General features: G+C 34.4%; 3 protein-coding genes across 4 annotated transcripts; 2 read left to right on the forward strand and 1 right to left on the reverse strand.

The window, feature by feature from the left end:
* The first annotated feature begins 1,592 nt into the window (after positions 1–1,592).
* LOC125074381 (chorion class CA protein ERA.1-like) lies at positions 1,593–3,631 on the forward strand. Its single transcript, XM_047685691.1, has 3 exons — positions 1,593–1,661; positions 2,702–3,058; positions 3,538–3,631. The coding sequence occupies exons 1-2, from the start codon at positions 1,611–1,613 to the stop codon at positions 3,029–3,031; spliced, it is 381 nt and encodes a 126-aa protein (XP_047541647.1). The 5' UTR covers positions 1,593–1,610; the 3' UTR covers positions 3,032–3,058; positions 3,538–3,631.
* A 2,555-nt stretch (positions 3,632–6,186) lies between these two features.
* LOC125074380 (chorion class B protein PC10-like) lies at positions 6,187–7,055 on the forward strand. Its single transcript, XM_047685690.1, has 2 exons — positions 6,187–6,294; positions 6,507–7,055. The coding sequence occupies exons 1-2, from the start codon at positions 6,247–6,249 to the stop codon at positions 6,981–6,983; spliced, it is 525 nt and encodes a 174-aa protein (XP_047541646.1). The 5' UTR covers positions 6,187–6,246; the 3' UTR covers positions 6,984–7,055.
* A 1,599-nt stretch (positions 7,056–8,654) lies between these two features.
* On the reverse strand, positions 8,655–14,269 carry LOC125074236 (chorion class B protein PC10-like). Of its 2 annotated transcripts, none has more exons than XM_047685514.1 (2): positions 14,216–14,269; positions 8,655–9,443 (listed from the first exon to the last, which is right to left on the reverse strand). In XM_047685514.1, exons 1-2 carry the CDS (start codon positions 14,261–14,263, stop codon positions 8,856–8,858), a joined length of 636 nt encoding a protein of 211 aa, XP_047541470.1. In that variant the 5' UTR covers positions 14,264–14,269; the 3' UTR covers positions 8,655–8,855. The 2 variants fall into 2 exon arrangements, with proteins under 2 accessions (XP_047541470.1, XP_047541469.1); XM_047685513.1 differs by lacking the exon at positions 14,216–14,269 and adding an exon at positions 9,557–9,698.
* Positions 14,270–18,264: the final 3,995 nt, after the last annotated feature.

Genomic DNA, 18,264 nt, shown 5'->3' on the forward strand with positions numbered 1-18,264 from the left:
AGGTTTCCTTACGATGTTTTTTTTCAACACCGAGCACGAGACGAATAATAAATACTACTATTAATAATGAAATAGTCTTCCTCACCGATACGACCAATGCCATTCTCAAGTCACTCACAATATTTCGTAACCACGTTGTAGATTTTTTTGTAGTTAAGTTTTATGAATTCTTATTCAACTACTAAAGTCTTATAAATATTCTTAGTGGTTATTATACATAACACACACATATAATTGTATTTAACTAACATGACTGTATTTTTAGATGTTGAAAAGAAAAGAGCTCCCACTGAGTACTGGTTCTTCTCGGTAGTATCTACATTCCGAACCGGTGGTAGCTTTACCTAAAATAGTTTGTTATATGACGATTCAAAAGTGCTTGTAAAAGCCTACTTGAATAAAGTATATTTTGATTTTGATTTTTAAAGTATAAATTTAGTGGTTAGAGGGCGTTACTCAGAACTTTACTTTTATAATGTCGATGATATCCTTCTGACTAGTTTTGGTCATTCTCAAGACCGACAAGACAAGTATACAAGACATATTTTAGTGCACAAACGTTTACGCAAACACACGTGCACGATCTATTCCCTAGTTCTTTAAACCATAGGGATGCAATAACACTACTGTTCGTTCGCTGGTCGCAATAGTTTCGCTAGCAGTCCTATCGGATTCACATGGGGACTTAGGGTGTAAGCTGAAAACTTCCAAATATTGAAATAAGACGCCAATACTTATTTTAGACCTGACTTGGGATTTAAACTCAGAAAGTCTGCTGGTTTGTCATCTATATAACTAAATAAATATATTTTTAAATTACGTAATATTGACTGTCTGGAGTGGTGACAAGAATATTAGCAACATGTAAACGATGAATGTCAATTCTGTTTTTTGAAGGCCCCGTCTGCAACGGAGGCGATATCAAATGTTTATTTATTTGACATTTTAATATTCGTAATTAAAGATCCAAACTTAGTGTATACAATGTTAAAGAACTAAATTAAAAATAAAATTATAATTGATCAGAATTATCTTAACAAATCATCTGGTTTACACTAAATCAACCAATCAACGAACAGTATTCAAATAGTGTTCTATTTTCAAGATTACGTCACTCGTAATTCTAAAATCCATAACTGTATTAGGTTAATAAAGATGGAGTCACAATAAATTTACTAACTAATAAAAAACACGTTTAGAAATATTTAGAAATAATAATTTAACACATATAAAAGCATCGGCGAGATGGCCCAGTGGTTAGGACGCGTGCATCTTAACCGATGATTTCGGGTTCAAACCCAGACAGGCACCACTGAAATTTCATGTGCCTAATTTGTGTTTATAATTCATCTCGTGCTCGGCGGTGAAGGAAAACATCGTGAGGAAACCTGCATGTGTCTAATTTCAACGAAATTCTGCCACATGTGTATTCCGCTAACCCGCATTGGAGCAGCGTGGTGGAATATGCTCCAAACCTTCTCCTCAAAGGGAGAGGAGGCCTTTATCCCAGCAGTGGGACATTTACGGGCTGCTAATGCTAAAAAAAGCATCGGCGAGTATTTGATGATTATTGTATTAAAATTGAAAATTGTTCAACTAAACTAATAACCATGTCTACCTTTGCTTTCCTCCTCCTCTGCGTCCAAGCTTGCTTGGTTCAGGTAAAACATTAAGCCTTTATAACTATTAACTATGGAGGCAAGAAAATCGTTATCAACTAAATTTAGCTTGATCTTGCTTGAATTATTAGCCCTATCAAGCCATACCATTAGAATAAAACATTTTTTTTAACTGTGTCGTTGAGTATTATTGAGTATTTGGCACCAAAAACAACGAATTCAAGCCTGCTGTTGCGCAAGCCCATCGGATAGATACCACTAAGGAATCAGCACATATTCTACGACCAAAAAGCAGTGCTTAGGACTGTTGTGTTTTGGTTTGAAGGATGAGTGAGCCAGTGAAATTAAAGGTACAAGAACTTAACATCTTAGGTCCTAAGTTTGAGGTGTATTGGTGATCTAAGGGTTGCATGTTATTCCTACAATTCCAATGTCTATGGACAAAAGTCAAAGTCAAAGTCAAAAATCTTTATTCAATATAGAAGTGTTTACACTTGCTTATTGATTGTCAAAATCTACCACTGGTTCGGAATTTAGCACCTCAGACCTGAGAAGAACCGGCGAAAGAAACTCAGCGGGGACCAATTACCGTCAAGTGGTCCATTTGACTGTCTCTCCACCTACATTCAAAAATTAATGCGAACGGTTCTACTGATACATGTCCATTAGACCCAACGTTTATTTTATTTGATATACTAGCTGTGCCCGCGACTTCGTGCGCGTTGTTTGAATTTAAGTTATTTGGATATTGTAGCGTGATTTTATTTGTATTCTATATATAATTCCAAAATAAAAGTAGCCTACGTTACTTCTTATTACATCAGCTATCTGCCAGTGGAATCGGTCCGGTCGGTCGAGTGAAAAGTCCCGTCGAAATCGGTTCAGCCGTTCCAGAGATTAGCCGGAACAAACAGAAAGACAGACAGACAACAATTGTAAAAAATGTTATTTTGTTATATGTACCGTGTACATACATATGCATTTAGTAAAACGCAGTTATTTTTCATATTACAGACAGACACTCCAATTTTATTATATGTATAGATAATGATTAATGTTACTGTTTTGTTTTTTTTTTTCAGAATGCATTCAGCCAGTGCCTATATGGTGGTATTGGACCAGGTATCGCCGGCCCTGCACTAGCCAGGGAAGCTGTTCTAGCTGGCACTGCATTAGGCTTGGGTGTTGGTCTTGCTCCCGCTGCTGTCGCCGCATATCCCGCTGCATACGGTGGTGCCGGTGTCGGTGACGTCGGTGTAGCCGGTGAGATGGGCGTCGCTGGTACCACTGCGGTTGCCGGTCAAGTGCCGATACTCGGTGCCGTTGAATTTGGTGGTGTAGTTCCAGCTGCTGGAACTGTCGCCATTACTGGAAGCTGTGGCTGCGGATGCAACGGACCTTATATCTTATGAGATGAAACGTTTTAAACAAAAATAAAAGTAATTTAAAACTTTTTTTTTATCTTTTTTGTTATGATGAAATGGAAGATATCTATAACCTTATCATACGAATTATATAAAATAATTAACTTTTTGCAATTATCTATTTCTACATAACCAAAAATTTTATATAAAATGTGTCATAAACATCTTTATACCATACCGTACTTTATCCCGTAGTATTTTTTAAATCGTTAATAATACAAAGAATAATAATAAACTGTTAAAAGTAAGGAGTCCTCCTCCAGTGTGACGTCAAATCCTAAGTTCTTTTACATGTTTCTGATATCTATATAATAAAATTTGTCTGTCTGTCTGTCTGATTGTTCCGGCTAATCTCTGGAACGGTTGAACCGATTTTGACGGGACTTTTACTGGAAGATAGCTGATGTAATAAGGAGTAACTTAGGCTACTTTTATTTTAGAATTATTTATGAAAAATTAATAAAGTCACGATGCAATGTCTAAATCCTGTTCAGTACCGCGCGCAGCCCTCGCGCATGCCACCACTCCGCCGTCACATCGGGTGCCACCAACGACTTAATATCACAAAAGCTGCCTAAACATGGCCGCCCGTTGAAATGACAGTTCAACGGGCGGCCATGTTTGACGTTTATGGATGCCTTTAGAAAGGTGTGTAAAGAATGATTTTATTATTATTTTTCACTACCTACAAAGAAAATATAGATGTTTGATAATTTTTATAAATGTTGTGATATTTATATAAAAAAAAAAATGAAAAGTAAATGATAAACTGTATTTGTTCAGTTTTATTTATTTCATCCTCCCTCTCCCTATTTGGCCCTATTTTGTATTCAATATACACAGTAGGTCATAGTAATTATTAAATAGCACTTTAAAAACATATCTCCACAAATATAGTCTAAGGTCTTGCATTAAAGAGACATGTCCCAATTACAAACGTCCATTTTGAAAATGACATTGGCAAAATAGTCATTACTATGCTGAAACAAACATCCATACTTCGCAAAGGTAAATACCTCCACAGCAATCTAGATGCTGAAATGACAAATATTAGAAATTAAAAAAAAAAAATAGTTCCGGGGCAAACTTTTGCGTCCGACTCGTATAAATGACTTACCAATAGTAGGTATTCGTGCAAGCTTCGATATGCGACTCAAATTTCAAATTATATCTTTGTTTCATTTGTAAACATCATTAATCATCATTACATTATATAAAACAAAGTCGCTTACCGCTGTCTGTCCCTGTGTATGCTTAGATCTTTAAAATTACACAACGGATTTTGATGCGGTTTTTTTTAATAGGTAGATTGATTCAAGAGTAAGGTTTACATGTATAATACATGCACAATATAGTAGAGAAACACTGATAATTTTAGAGGTTTTTAAAGTGATGTCGTAAATAAACACATTTTTTGCGCTTGCATTGCAAACGCTGGCTTAAACCTACGAGATAGATCAAAATAATGTATTGTAGTATTGTATTTAAAAAGGTCTTCAAAAAATTTCGCGATGGTGTATATCTTCTCTCTCTCTCTAATTCCTAAATTTGGCACATTTGCGACGTAAGGAATGGTTGATATATCTTGCAGCACTAAAGTCTATGGGTGATGGTTACCATTTCTTTTTAGGAGGTCAAATTGCCACCTAAAAAGAAATGGTACTTTAATTTAATTAAAAAAAATTTTTCACATTGCCTCAACTCATAAGAAAATAATCAAAATCAAATGTATTTTATTCAAGTTAAACTTTACAATAAAGCGTTTTTGAATCGTTATTTAAACACTACCACCATTTCTGTAAGCAGCCTAGCAAGAAGCAACGGCAAGAAACTCGCATAGTTGCTCATTTCAAATAAACAAATTTACAATGCTTGTTACTCACAATTATTATTCAGTCAACCTTGTGATGGAAGACGAGCCTAAATCCAAGCCTTTTTTTCTAAAAAGTATTTTTTTAATAAATAATAAGTTAATTGATTAATTTAGTCTTAATAAACTTTTTATTATTGTTTTCTTAATTAAAATGATAAATTGATTATATTTTCTGGTATCTTATTATACATGCGTATACCATTGTCCAAAAACGTTCTCTGTACTGTATGCAAGCGGAAAGGGGTTACAAGTTTCTTGTATATAATTGTATATAATATATTTTGTTCATATAAACATTACATCCGTGTCGAGTAGTGTGTACACCGGTTTCCATGGGTCTGTCACTCCGAGGTCCCGGGTTCGATTCCCGGCCGAGTCGATGTAGAAAATATTAGTTTTCTATGTTGTCTTGGGTCTGGGTGTGGTACCAGTGTTTTAGTTCCTTACATTGGGATCAGTGTAATGTATGTGATGTTGTCCAATATCTAATTTAATTTAATATGTTGTGAAGTAGTCGTTAATACACTTATACTATACTTTTAAATTTTCGCGCAATATCCTAGAACGAATATTATAAATAGTTCAGAGAGTAAATTTCGGCACAATAAATACAATTTCAGTATCTACGGCATTACATCATAACAACATTCCATATGACATAGCATTAGCATTAGCAGCCCGTAAATGTCCCACTGCTGGGATAAAGGCCTCCTCTCCCTTTGAGGAGAAGGTTTGGAGCATATTCCACCGCGCTGCTCCAATGCGGGTTGGCGGAATACACATGTAGAATTTCGTTGAAATTAGACACATGCAGGTTTCCTCACGATGTTTTCCTTCACCGCCGAGCACGAGATGAATTATAAACACAAATTAAGCACATGAAAATTCAGTGGTGCCTGCTTGGCTTTGAACCCGAAATCATCAGTTAAGATGCACGCGTTCTAACCACTGGGCCATCTCGGCTCTTGATGCTCCATATGACATAAGACTATGAAAATTAAAATAAACTAGTCCGGATTGCTTTGATTGCATAAATGGCCCTTCTTAGTTTCCCTTCTAGGGCATACAAATGGATGCCCCACTGAAATTTAGAGTCAAGGATAATCCCTAGAAAGACCGCTTCAATGACGTCAGGGATTTTTTTACATAATAAACTATGTTACTTAAAATATTACATAATTATATTAATTACATAGTGACCTATTAACTAATCACAATATTGTCACGTTTCTTTTCACAACTTCTACTAGTTTCCATTGATTTGATTTACATAAAAGGCTAGAATTATCCATATTTTAATTATTCCAAAGTTAATTATTTAACTATAAACATGATGAAAGCTGTTCTCTTCGTCTGCGCTCATGCGCTCTTGATCCAGGTAATTTAGATTAGATTTTAGAAGTATATTCAACTATATTGTATAAAGATTTTATAAGAATTTTACTTAAATTTGTTTTATTAATTAGAGTCTAGGCTAGGTTTGTATCTTACTTTGAATCTATAACAGTTTCCTTATTAATCATAATGAGATGTATCTTTAGACTCTCTTTTGAAATGATTCTGTAATATTATTGGTGATAATTGTTACAGTGTATCGCGGGACAGTACATTGGATCTAGACTGGCCGCTCCTTGTGGTGCTGCTTTGGCAGCTGCTCCCATAGCAGCTCCTTGTGGATTCGAAGCTGCTGCCGTTCCAGCTTCCAATGGAGGTGGACTCGGCGTATCAAGTGCATCAGCCGTACCACCGAGCGGAGTATCTGTGTTATCTGAAAACGCCATCGAAGGAACTCTTGCTGTCACCGGCGCTCTGCCGTTCTTAGGAACTGTGGCTTTAGAAGGCGCTCTGCCGACTGCTGGTGCTGGTGCTGTTAATTACGCCTGTGGCAGTGGAGTCGTGACCATATTGGCTGAAGATATTGCACCCGCTGGAATAGCTGGTCCACTTGGGTACGGTGTTGGTCCTTTGGCTGTTGATGCGGTCGGCTACGGTCCCTTCGGCTACGGTATCGGACCCTTAGCTGGTCCATACGCTCGCGCTGGTTGCGGTTGTAGTACTGTCATATAAAATAAAATACAATAATAGAACTGTAATGTTTTTAACGTACTTATATCACAATATAGAAATTTGAAAATTAAATGGTTTTTTTATTCTCTACAAAAAGCCTTATGCTATCTCGGCTCTACAGTTAGGCTTATATTTAACATAATTTTCATAAAAGATACGCACAATATATTAATGCCACTTCGTGTATTACGATTGAGGTGTCACTTGATTCGACGGATCAAAAATAAGTTACAAAATAAAGTACGACATAGTCGGTCAATGTTCTTAGCGATTTCAAAGAATATCAGCTTATTTTCATGTAGTGTCACAATGTTTTCTTCACCGTGAGGATGAAACAGTCGGTACTAATTCTATTTAAATTATCTTGTGGCAAATTTCTATCATAGATGATGATTACTATTTTATAAATATTGAATTTATCATCTATATAAAGAAGATAATTAAAAAATCATTACTTTGTGCTATTTATGAACATAACAAATAATAAAGGGCCAAATGTGATACCTTGGGGACACCAAAATATTCGTACAATTTGTTTCTGGGTTATTTACTTCGAGATTTTTGAGAGGTAGTTCTTTATTAGACATAATATGTCGACGGAAAATAACGTATTTAAGAAAATGAAAACCGTTTGATTATTAAATTAATAATATTTAGTGAATTTTAAGATTTTAAATTAATCTGATATAGTTTAGCGTCCATAAATAGGTGTTATATTGAGTGAATAGTTCCACCACCCAATTTTGTTATAAAAGGTCGAGCGTCCGCCGGTATGGGAAGGCTTGTCCGAGGCGTCGAAGCGATTCACAGGTCCCCTAAATTCGACTATATAGCCTGTTCCAATGGAAGTAGGAAAAAATATAAACAAACCTTAGATTTACGTATTTCATGCGACTTGCTAATAACTCAGCTATGTTGTGCGCTACTAAGAGCTTATGATTAATAAATCATTATTTATAATACAACACCATTGCACTTAACTACTTATTTCCACTTTAATTTTACTTCCGAAATTCCGGTAACAGTTTCGTTGATGTTCGAAACGCCATTTTTTCGCAAATCCATAGTGAATATCATAGATTATTCCAGCTCTCGACCAATGATGTCGCGTTAATTCGCTCTCAAATGCAAAATGTTTCAAATGTTTATTTGGCTCTTTTCTAGTTATGGTTGGAATATAGTATAGCTTTTATTGAATTACTAAGTAAACTCAGTCTCATATTAGAAAATAAAGATTTATTATTACTATTATTATATTAAATATATTCTATTATTTCAGTTATTAATACAAAATTTATGTTTCTTAAAGATTAAACGTTACACTAACCAGCTAATCAGACGAATGGCACGTTCCTTTACACAAATGCTGCTAGTTTTCTTAAATTCACCGAAACGCACACATTGGTTGGTTTTAAATTTTTCTAAGTTAGTTATTAAATTATTATCACGATAAAAACTATAACCTATGGTTGCGCTTAGGCGCTTATCCAGGTTTATTTATTCTTCGTTTTTGTCTGGTTTAAATGAGCTTCGTTGCATAGTTTTGTAAACTATTTTAGACTGAATAAAACATTAATTGACAAAAGGTTTAATAGTTTATATTTAAATCCAAAAACGCGTATCCGTCTCTATTTAAGCGTTTTTTTTTATAGATTAATAATAACAAAGAAAAATATCATAAATATTTTATTATCGAAGACATTATTGTGATATCGAAATGTTCAGCACATCACGAATACAGCATTTTCAAGATCATTTGAAAGAATGTCATAATTTTTTTATGTTACTTTCAATACATTTAGTTCAAAAATTGAATCCAAAACGAAATGAGAATGTTTATAATTTGGAAGTCGCAAGTCAGTCAGTCAGTTTTTAGATGAGAGCACCACATCCACAACCTCCACGGAAACCTCCGTAGCCGAGACCGCCGTAGCCGAGTCCATCGTAGCCGAGACCACCGTAGCCGAGACCACCGAAGCCGAGTCCATCGTAGCCGAGACCACCACAGCCGAGACCGCCGTAGCCGAATCCACCATAGCCAATTCCATCGTAGCCAAGTCCAGCGTATCCGAGTCCACCGTAGCCGAGACCAAGAGGAGCAACATCCTCAGCCAAGATGGCGACCTCTCCGTTGCCACAGCCGTATGAGACAACACCAGCACCAGCGGTTGGCAGGATACCTTCAAGACCCACAGTACCCAAAAATGGCAGAGCACCGGCTACAGCTAAAGGTCCTTCGATGAAGTTTTCAGAGAGAACAGTTACTCCAGTAGGGTAATCAGAAGCACTGGTTACTACAAGACCTCCTCCGTAGGACGCACCGACGGCACCAAGTCCGTAGCCACCGTAGGCACCGTAACTACCGTACGCTCCGCAAGGAGCACCGAGAGTGCCGGCGTAACCGAAAGGCTCAGCGAGGCCATACCCTAATCCAGCCCCAAGACATGCTCCAGCAATGGACTGAAAAAAAAAACAATTATTATAGTTTGGTATAAAAATTTGAAATATATAGTGTACTTTTTGATCAAATGGAAAAGTTAGTATATTTATATATTTATATAGTTAGTATATACCTGGATCGCGAGCCCCAGAGCGCAGACAAAAAGCACAGCCTTGTACATGTTTACTGTATGTGTACAAACTCGACAATGTTTGTAACGGAAGAACACGCGTTATTTATACGAAAACTATGAATACTGAGAAACGTTATCAGCTTCTGTTGTGTGATGAAGTTGTTTCCGTCCGGTATTATTGTGAAAGAAAACGTGACAGTTTTAAGGTTAGGACCTAGGCTATCAATTAATTATGCTAAATTTTAGTCGAATTTGATAAATAATTTACTAGTGACCTGTTTTTATTCTATAAGTTTCTGCTTGAGACTCGATTTTGTTTTCCGCACTCCTGAGACGCACGTGTATGCAAAATTTATAACAATTGGTTGAGGATTTGAGACGTAACAGCGTTATAAGGAAAATTCTGCATCTGCAAGCCCCCCGGTGTTGCAGATGTCCATGGGCGGTGGTAGTCACTTTCCATCAGGTGAGCCCCCTCCTCGTTTGCCGCCTATCATTTAAAAAGAAATCTTCCTAGCGGATTTATCATATAAGTTGGTTGATACAGGTCAAAAATGCTTTCCTTTGTTTCGTTATGGGTTCAGCCATTTTTTATTCAGACAGCCGAATCGATTCGAAAGAGTTTAACCGCTGGCCTGATGATGTTACTTATTTTCTGACGCACGATTTTGCCAAACAGCCAACAATCCTCGCCTTGTTATTGTAAATCCGTAAATTAATATAAATAATGGATTATAATAAGGTTTATATACATGTACAGCGTATGGAATTTACAATCGAGAAAATTTCAGGTACCATTTGATTTATTTTTTAATTTTTACCCCATCGATTACTTTGATCGAGATGAAGAATTAGCATCGGGTAAGACAAACATTGACAAAAGACCACGGAACATCTACATTTCTATAGAATATTCCAACTAAAAGAGGACAAAAGACAACCAAACAACATTTGACATCGAATTGACGCCTTGTCATTGGTCGAGAGTTTAAATAATCTTCACTGATTAATCACGAAATCTCAGAAACCATAACACTTACAAACTTGAAACTTGGCCGAGAGGTTAAAGGGCGTCGACATCCGCTAAGAATTAACGAAACTCCACCCCTAAGGGGGTAAAATAGCGTTGGATGTTTGTGTGTTATAAATTTCGCGCTAGTCTATGTATTCATTGTGTGTGTGATTTGCGAAAAAATGGAATAGTGTTGCATTATAAATAAATATATATTAATTAAGAAATGTTAGTAACGCAAACTACAACCAAATTATCTACAAATCAGTAGAATACGTGAATCTAAGGTTTGTTTATATTATATTGGAGATAGCGACGTCATTTCCATCCGATACATACTTACTTTTCCTATGATTTTATCGTTTTAAAACAGTTTTTTTACACACACGTGATAAAGCAAAAAGTAAAGTTGAGAAATAAAATAAAGAATATATGTAAGCTTTGTTGAGTCGAAGGAGTCTCAGTAAAAAACCATATCATATTTTTTTAATGACATAAGAAGTGTCAATTAATTTAAATATTTATTTTAAACTTAGTGATAAACGTTTTTTTTTTTTATTAATTAGTATTTTAGTTCAGTTAAGAGTGGAAAGGACAATTCCAGTTCTCTTTAAGGAAAGAAATAAAGCATGAACATTGCTATTTTTTAGGTTTGTATTAGTTAGCCATTTGTATTGTAAAATTTATTTGTTATTAACAAAATTAAACTCTATTTTTTAGATGAATCAAATTGTTTAATGCTTGAAAAACCCATGACCTTATATATATATATATATGTCAGTCTTATCCCAATAAGAGATGACCACTGTAATGTTCACATGTAAGATCGATTTACAAGTAACATTAAATATATATTATATTTTAATATCAGCTCGCTGTGCACACACACCGTCTTCCCCGCGCGCCAAATTTTATATATTTTCTTTTTCCCGCGCTTTCCGCAATGTGTGTCACTCGAGATGACAGATACATAAATACACAGATAATATAAATTCATATGAAATATAAATATAAGACTAATTATGTTATTACAGATCTGTGTACACTACAACCACCATCAACTGTATAAGCCAATATCGCAGATATAAAAATGTTATATTACTCCTCAGGGAATGATTTTTTTTAAAGAATTCCTTAATATTTTTGTCCTCAATATGACGAATTTCAATTTATATTTTTAGTCAGAAACATTTCAGTTCGTAATTATTTAAATAAAATAAAGTACTATTGTTTTAAATGCTTAACAGAATATTCTTTTGTTTATATTTGGTGATGCATTCAATTTACACATTTAAAGACGTATGTAGGTATTTCTTTGAATATTACCAAAATAGTTTGTAATTTCAAGGTTTTTAATGTTAAGTTAATGGTGTAAAAATTTCAATAAATAAAATAAAATCACACCAAATAACAACATATTTAAAAAGTTTATGTTTAGTCATCTAAAGCAATTATATTCGATAACAAATGGCAAACAATCTATTTCTATAAAAATGATAACTATCTTTAACAATTCATACATTTCTGACTTTAAAAATACAAAAATCAATAAAGTTTGATTTATTCCAAAGTAAAGTTAGTTTCCAGAATACTTTATTAATGATTCTTAAACCATTTTATTCTAGAGGTAGGAAGATATTACCGCTGTAAGAAATATTAACCATTCCTAATAATGTTTGTAAAATACTAGAACTGTTCGTTGTAATTGATTGAAATATACTATTTTATAGAAAATATTTCTGCGAAAAAATAATAATAAGTAAGCAGACAAAATAATTAAAAAAGGAAGAAAATGACAAAAAAAATTGGTAAAAATGGCCAGGCCTGCAGTTCAAAAATGGACCAATTTGTTTTTCCCCTTTATTTCATTAACGAAGGATATCATAGACCTATCCCAAACTTCTGAGTAACGTTCGTGGGTGTGGCTGATAGAACAATTAACCGCCAATTAATTTTCAGCAAATATAATTATAAACAATACAGATAGAATATACAATATAGATAGATCCTTAATTAATTGGTCCCTCGCTGATTAGTTTACGCAAAAGTACGTTGATCAATATCTTACTATAAATATACTCAATGACACAAGGTGTTGTCATAATAACCATCATTATAAGTCTATCAATACCAAACAAAATTTGGCGAATCCGCTTTTTAGACGTCAACGTCACTTGACAATGACAATATCCTAACGAACTGGTTATAAAAGACAAAACTAAAAAAAAAAAAACGAACTGGTTAGGATATTGTTATTATCAAGTGACGTTGACGTCTAAAAAGACTATCACTAGTGAGGCGGCCATCTTGTAAAACGATCAGTTATGAGTTAAGTTTGATTAGTTTTGAAATGCGCACTCAGCCACGTGCTCGGTGGACGTTGCCTTATCAAAATTAATCAAAGTAATCCATGATTAGTTATTATTATTATTAATAATATCGCTGAAGACTATTCTATGGTTACTAATAATTTCATTGAAATATCGCCACCCGATAATCCACGTCTTCTTAAACATTCAGATGAAACTCGAAAAATTTGATATTTGACTTAAAACAGTTATATTACAAGATTGTCAATTATCAAAATTATTTGATAAGAACTTACTACATATGTTTATTAAAGTGTTATATTAATACGTAAAATTTTCTTTCAATATAAAAATACGGTTAGTGAAATCAAATCAAAGAAACGAATCATAACTATTTTTTTTTTTTTAATTTACTTTATTATCCTAGTGGACTTTTCTATTCCTTTTTTTTCATTTGAAATATTTAAATGAAACTTTGACGAAAATATCTGACATTAAATTGAAATGTACGTAAAGTTTTTTACAAAAATTACAATTACCTACTTTTGGACTGTTATTTTTCTGAGAATGTTTCGGCTGCGCTCTAAGGCTTATTACACAGATAAAATAAAAGCAGATATGTGTGTGAAAACACTGGTTCACCACATCTACCTTCAAACTATTGTTTCTTAATGTTCATTCAAAACATATTTTGCAGTAAAGTGGACATTATATATAAGCTTATTTTATAGGTTTTCGTTTATTGAAATAACATTCTTGACAATTATTTCATTAATATTTTACTATTGAAGATATATACACGTGTTGGACGCCATTAATATAATTATGATGTAATATTCACACAAAATATATTTTGTGTCGAAACATAATAGAAGATAACATATATTTAAATAATTAATAGCTCGAAGTATCTCCTTTTAGATGTAAGCTCCGAATCCCAAACCAGCACGGAAAGGTCCAGCATAGTTGCCGATGCCGTAGCCGAGACCGTAAGCACCGTATGCTCCGTAAGGAGCACCTAGTGGACCTAGACCACAAGGTTCAGCGAGTCCGAAAGGTTCAGCAAGACCCAAAGGTCCGCCGAAACCAAAAGGTTCAGCGAGGCCAAGAGGTCCAGCAAGACCCAAGGGACCGCCGTAACCAAAAGGTTCAGCGAGGCCGAGAGGTCCAGCAACACCGAAGGGTCCAACACCCAATCCAGCTCCAATGCATGCTCCAGCAATGGACTGAAACGAAAACATTTAAAATAATTATTGTAATTGATGTAAAAAAATGTCTTAACTTAATCAAAACATTATTTTTATAAATCAAATATGTTGGGTTATTTATTCTATTTACCTGGATCGTGAGCCCCAGAGCGCAGACCAAAAGCACAGCCTTGTACATGTTTACTGTTTGTATACAAACTCGACAATGTTTGTAACGGAAGAACTCGCGTTATTTATACGAAAACTATAAAGACTGAGAAACGTTATCAGCGTCATGACGTGTTTTCTAAAGCTATCCATCTCAAAGGAACGTGACATTTATAAGTTTAGTAACTAGGTCATCAAATAAACCTGTTAAGCTCTTCAGTGTTAATGAACTATCAGTTACTGGAATTGTTCATTGTAACTGATTGAAAATACTATTTCTTAGAGAATATTTTTCCGAAAAAAAACAGTAATTAATATATTCTCAAGTAGGCAGACAAAATAATTAAAAATGGAATAGAATAATTAAAATAATGGATAAATATGCTGAACCAGGACTGCAGCTCAAAATTGATCAAAATTTTATTGTAACCCTTTATACAATTAACGAATGATATCACATGTAATATGGTGAGGGGTCCCATAAAACCCCATAAAACATGATGTGTAAAAAACAGGGCATTCGACACACATGCTTTCACACACACACACACACACACACTCAAAACTGCCTTTGTTCGGTATATATACCAAAAAATTTGAAAACACATCTTCTATCATCATCATCTATCTATATCATCTAGCAATCGCTATCAATTTAAAATAAACCAATTCTCTGATAATGTCCCGCTGCTGAGCTTAGTCATCCTTTTTGAAGAGAAGGTTACAACTTAGTTCAGCACGCTGTGCCAATTTATCCGACGGCAGGTTTCCTTACAAAATTTTCGCCGAAATTCGAAAGCGAAGTTCATCGAAATTTATATTATGTACAATTTATTACAGGGAGGAATATTGATCAGTAAGCCTGATTCTCGTCCTGAAAGCTACATTACATGACCTTTACTACACTCAATATCGGCCAAGGCTGGCATTGGCCATTGTATTTAGGAGAAAAGTCATGGAATCGCTTCTCATGCTTACATACGAGGTCATAGAAAAGTTACTAAATGGATACAAACACATCTAAAGTCCCGTAAAACACAAATACTCTCATCATTATTATAAACCTATCTCAACATACATACTACACCTAACATACGCTGTAAGCCAATTATTTTTTGCCTTTTTTGTATTCCGGGAAAAGTAGGTCGAGAGACCCATAACACAAATTTTACTTAGACTTTGCTCCTGTCTCCCTTCCTGTTCCGTTTTACTGTATAGAATATACTCAAAATCAAACTCAAATTCCTTTATTTAATACTTATTGATAGTTAAATTAAAAAGTAGCACCGGTTCGGAAATGAAATTACTCTGACCTGAGAAGAACTGGCGCAATAGGTGCATTTTGAGGGATAAATAAAATATTATTAGAAAAAATCTTAAAGTATATAAAATACATAGTATTATTATGTTTTTTATTCTTAGAATGACAATGATGTCCAGACCGATTTCAGCCTCAGCAGCTATTTTCAGCGCAGGAGATATTGTAAATGTAAACAATGGCAGTCTATTTACCAATACATTCGTAACCCGAGCGGACGATAAATTGCAATTAAACTTACACGTAAATTATCTAAACTGGAACGCATAATTAAAATGACGATGTTTGCAATAAAAACGTCTATGAATAGATGATTCACGAGATCGCTCAAACGCTATACTAAAATCTCGCGTAAGCAAATTTTAATAACCTAAGACATTTATTTATAAATCACAAGTTTGCATGTAATTAGCATAATAATTCTGACAGCAATTTTGGGCTGAACTGATTATGACCATTACCCATTTACGGACACATAAAAATCCTCAAAACAAAAAAAATCATCAAAACCAAATAAATCCTAAAACCAAAAAAATTTTGGGCTAAAGAGCAACTTTGAAACAATCGTTTTTTTTTTTTTCAATAAACTTATATCTAACATTACAGTAAACCAATGCGTTAGCTTAGTTGACTACCAAAACATTATTGTAATTATTCCTCAGTTTACATTTAAATTTAACAATATAAATAAATTTATAAAATCCCATAACAAATTAAAAATAATATCAATAATTCAAAGTCGAAATAAAAAAAAAAAAAAAACAAAAATTAAAATACACAAAATAAAATATTTATTTTACATTAAAAAAAAAACAAATAATTAATTTCAGATTAAGTCATGTTTATGAAATGTAATATCTCTCTAGTAAGTATATTCTTCTTATATATCAGTGTTGCTATTTACAAGAAGTGAAGTGTCATTATTTATAGGTAATTTAATATAACCTGTGGTTTAATGAACCCATCAACTAATAGATTGACAGTGATCTTTACAAGTAACAACACAATATTTTACTATCTTAGTAATATTTTAAATGCGAAAGTTTTATTGGGTGGATGTTAGTTACTCAATCACATAAGAACGGCTGATCGGATCCAGAAATTTGAGACAGAGATAGATTCTTGTCTGGAATAGCACATAGGTTACTTTTCATCCCAGAAAAATATAACAAACATCTGCAATAACCACACTAGGGGAAATTAGTTATGTATTATTTATGAATTAATTTCAATCAATTCGTTACAAGACATCTGCTTGGTTATTTCATGAAGTACATATTAACGGGACTACTTGAGTAAGTTGAAATTCTATTAGTGCATATAAAATCTTTGTATTATGATAATATGAACCAAAGTCCGGCTGAGTTAGAATTAATGATAAGAGTAACGTAGTAGCTGGGTAGTGCTCATTTCTGCTACCCGCCTCATTAGGTGCCACAGAGACTAGGAGGGTTCTCAGTACCCCGGGAATCCTCGCCGACCGTCAGGGCGTCACGGTAGCATGCGAAAACGATCCTGTGGCGCCCCCCGAAACGACCGAGGGTACCGCTGATTTTTTAGTGAGTATTCCGGTGTCCTTGGGTTGTCCTGGAAACCGGCGAGTCCCACATACCCCCCACTTCGCGTGGGGAAACGCATATTGCGTATTTCTAGAAAAGAGAATAAAAGGCTCATTTCAGCTATGTCATGCAAAATTAAACAGCGGTCTCAATATATTATGTTCTCTACTTCAATTGGTGGTAGGAATTTCTCCAAGCTGTTTGAATAGGTGCACCCCACTCGTCACATATTTTACCACCAGTTTTCAAGACTTGAGGGATATAACATCTTAATTCCCAAGGTTAGTGGCGATGATATAGTTAACAGTTCCTACAGTGTCAATGTCTAGGCTCGGTGGCCACTTACCATTAAATGGTCCTTAACAATCACAAAAGATGGCGCCGAGTCTAATGATTTTTATTTAGACATATACTAACATCGTAACGGGTTGATCAGTGCCGTACCCTGCTCGATCGTGCAGGACCATGTCGCGCAGTACCTTGTGCAGAGACGTGATACAATTTTGAAGAAAAATAGTCTGAACATCCAGAATTTTGTACATCACTAGTGGTTAAAATAAAAAATACTAATGATCTTCTTTCGTACTAATATTTTTCTGACGGAGTTGTGGCTTCCATCAAGAGCTTATCATCTGTAATTAAAAAAGGAGAGCGAAAATGCGAACGTAAGTTCTTTAATTGCTAAAATTGTTTCTTTAATTGCTAAAACGGTCAGTTAAGTTTGATTAGTTTACGTATATGTACGTTGATCAATATCTCACTATAAATAAACTCAATGACACAAGGTGTTGTCATAACAACCATCCTTATAAGTCTATCAATAATAAACAAAATTTGCCGAATCCGCTTTTTAAACGTCAAACGTCACTTGACAAGGACGATATCCTAACAAACACCGATCACTGGTGAGGCGGCCATCTTGTAAAACGGTCAGTTAAGTTTGATTAGTTTGGAAATGCACACTCAGCCACGTGCTCGGTGGACGATGCTTTATCAAAATTAATCAAAGTCATCCATGATGGTAGTGTTCATAATATCGCTGAAGACTATTCTATGGTTACTAATAAGTTCATTGAAATATCGCCACCCGATAATCCTCGTATTCTTAAACTTTTTTATAGTCTTTTTTTATGGTAAATATGTAAATGAAACTTT

Source organism: Vanessa atalanta, chromosome 27 (assembly GCF_905147765.1).
Source record: "Vanessa atalanta chromosome 27, ilVanAtal1.2, whole genome shotgun sequence".
NCBI lineage: Eukaryota > Metazoa > Arthropoda > Insecta > Lepidoptera > Nymphalidae > Vanessa > Vanessa atalanta.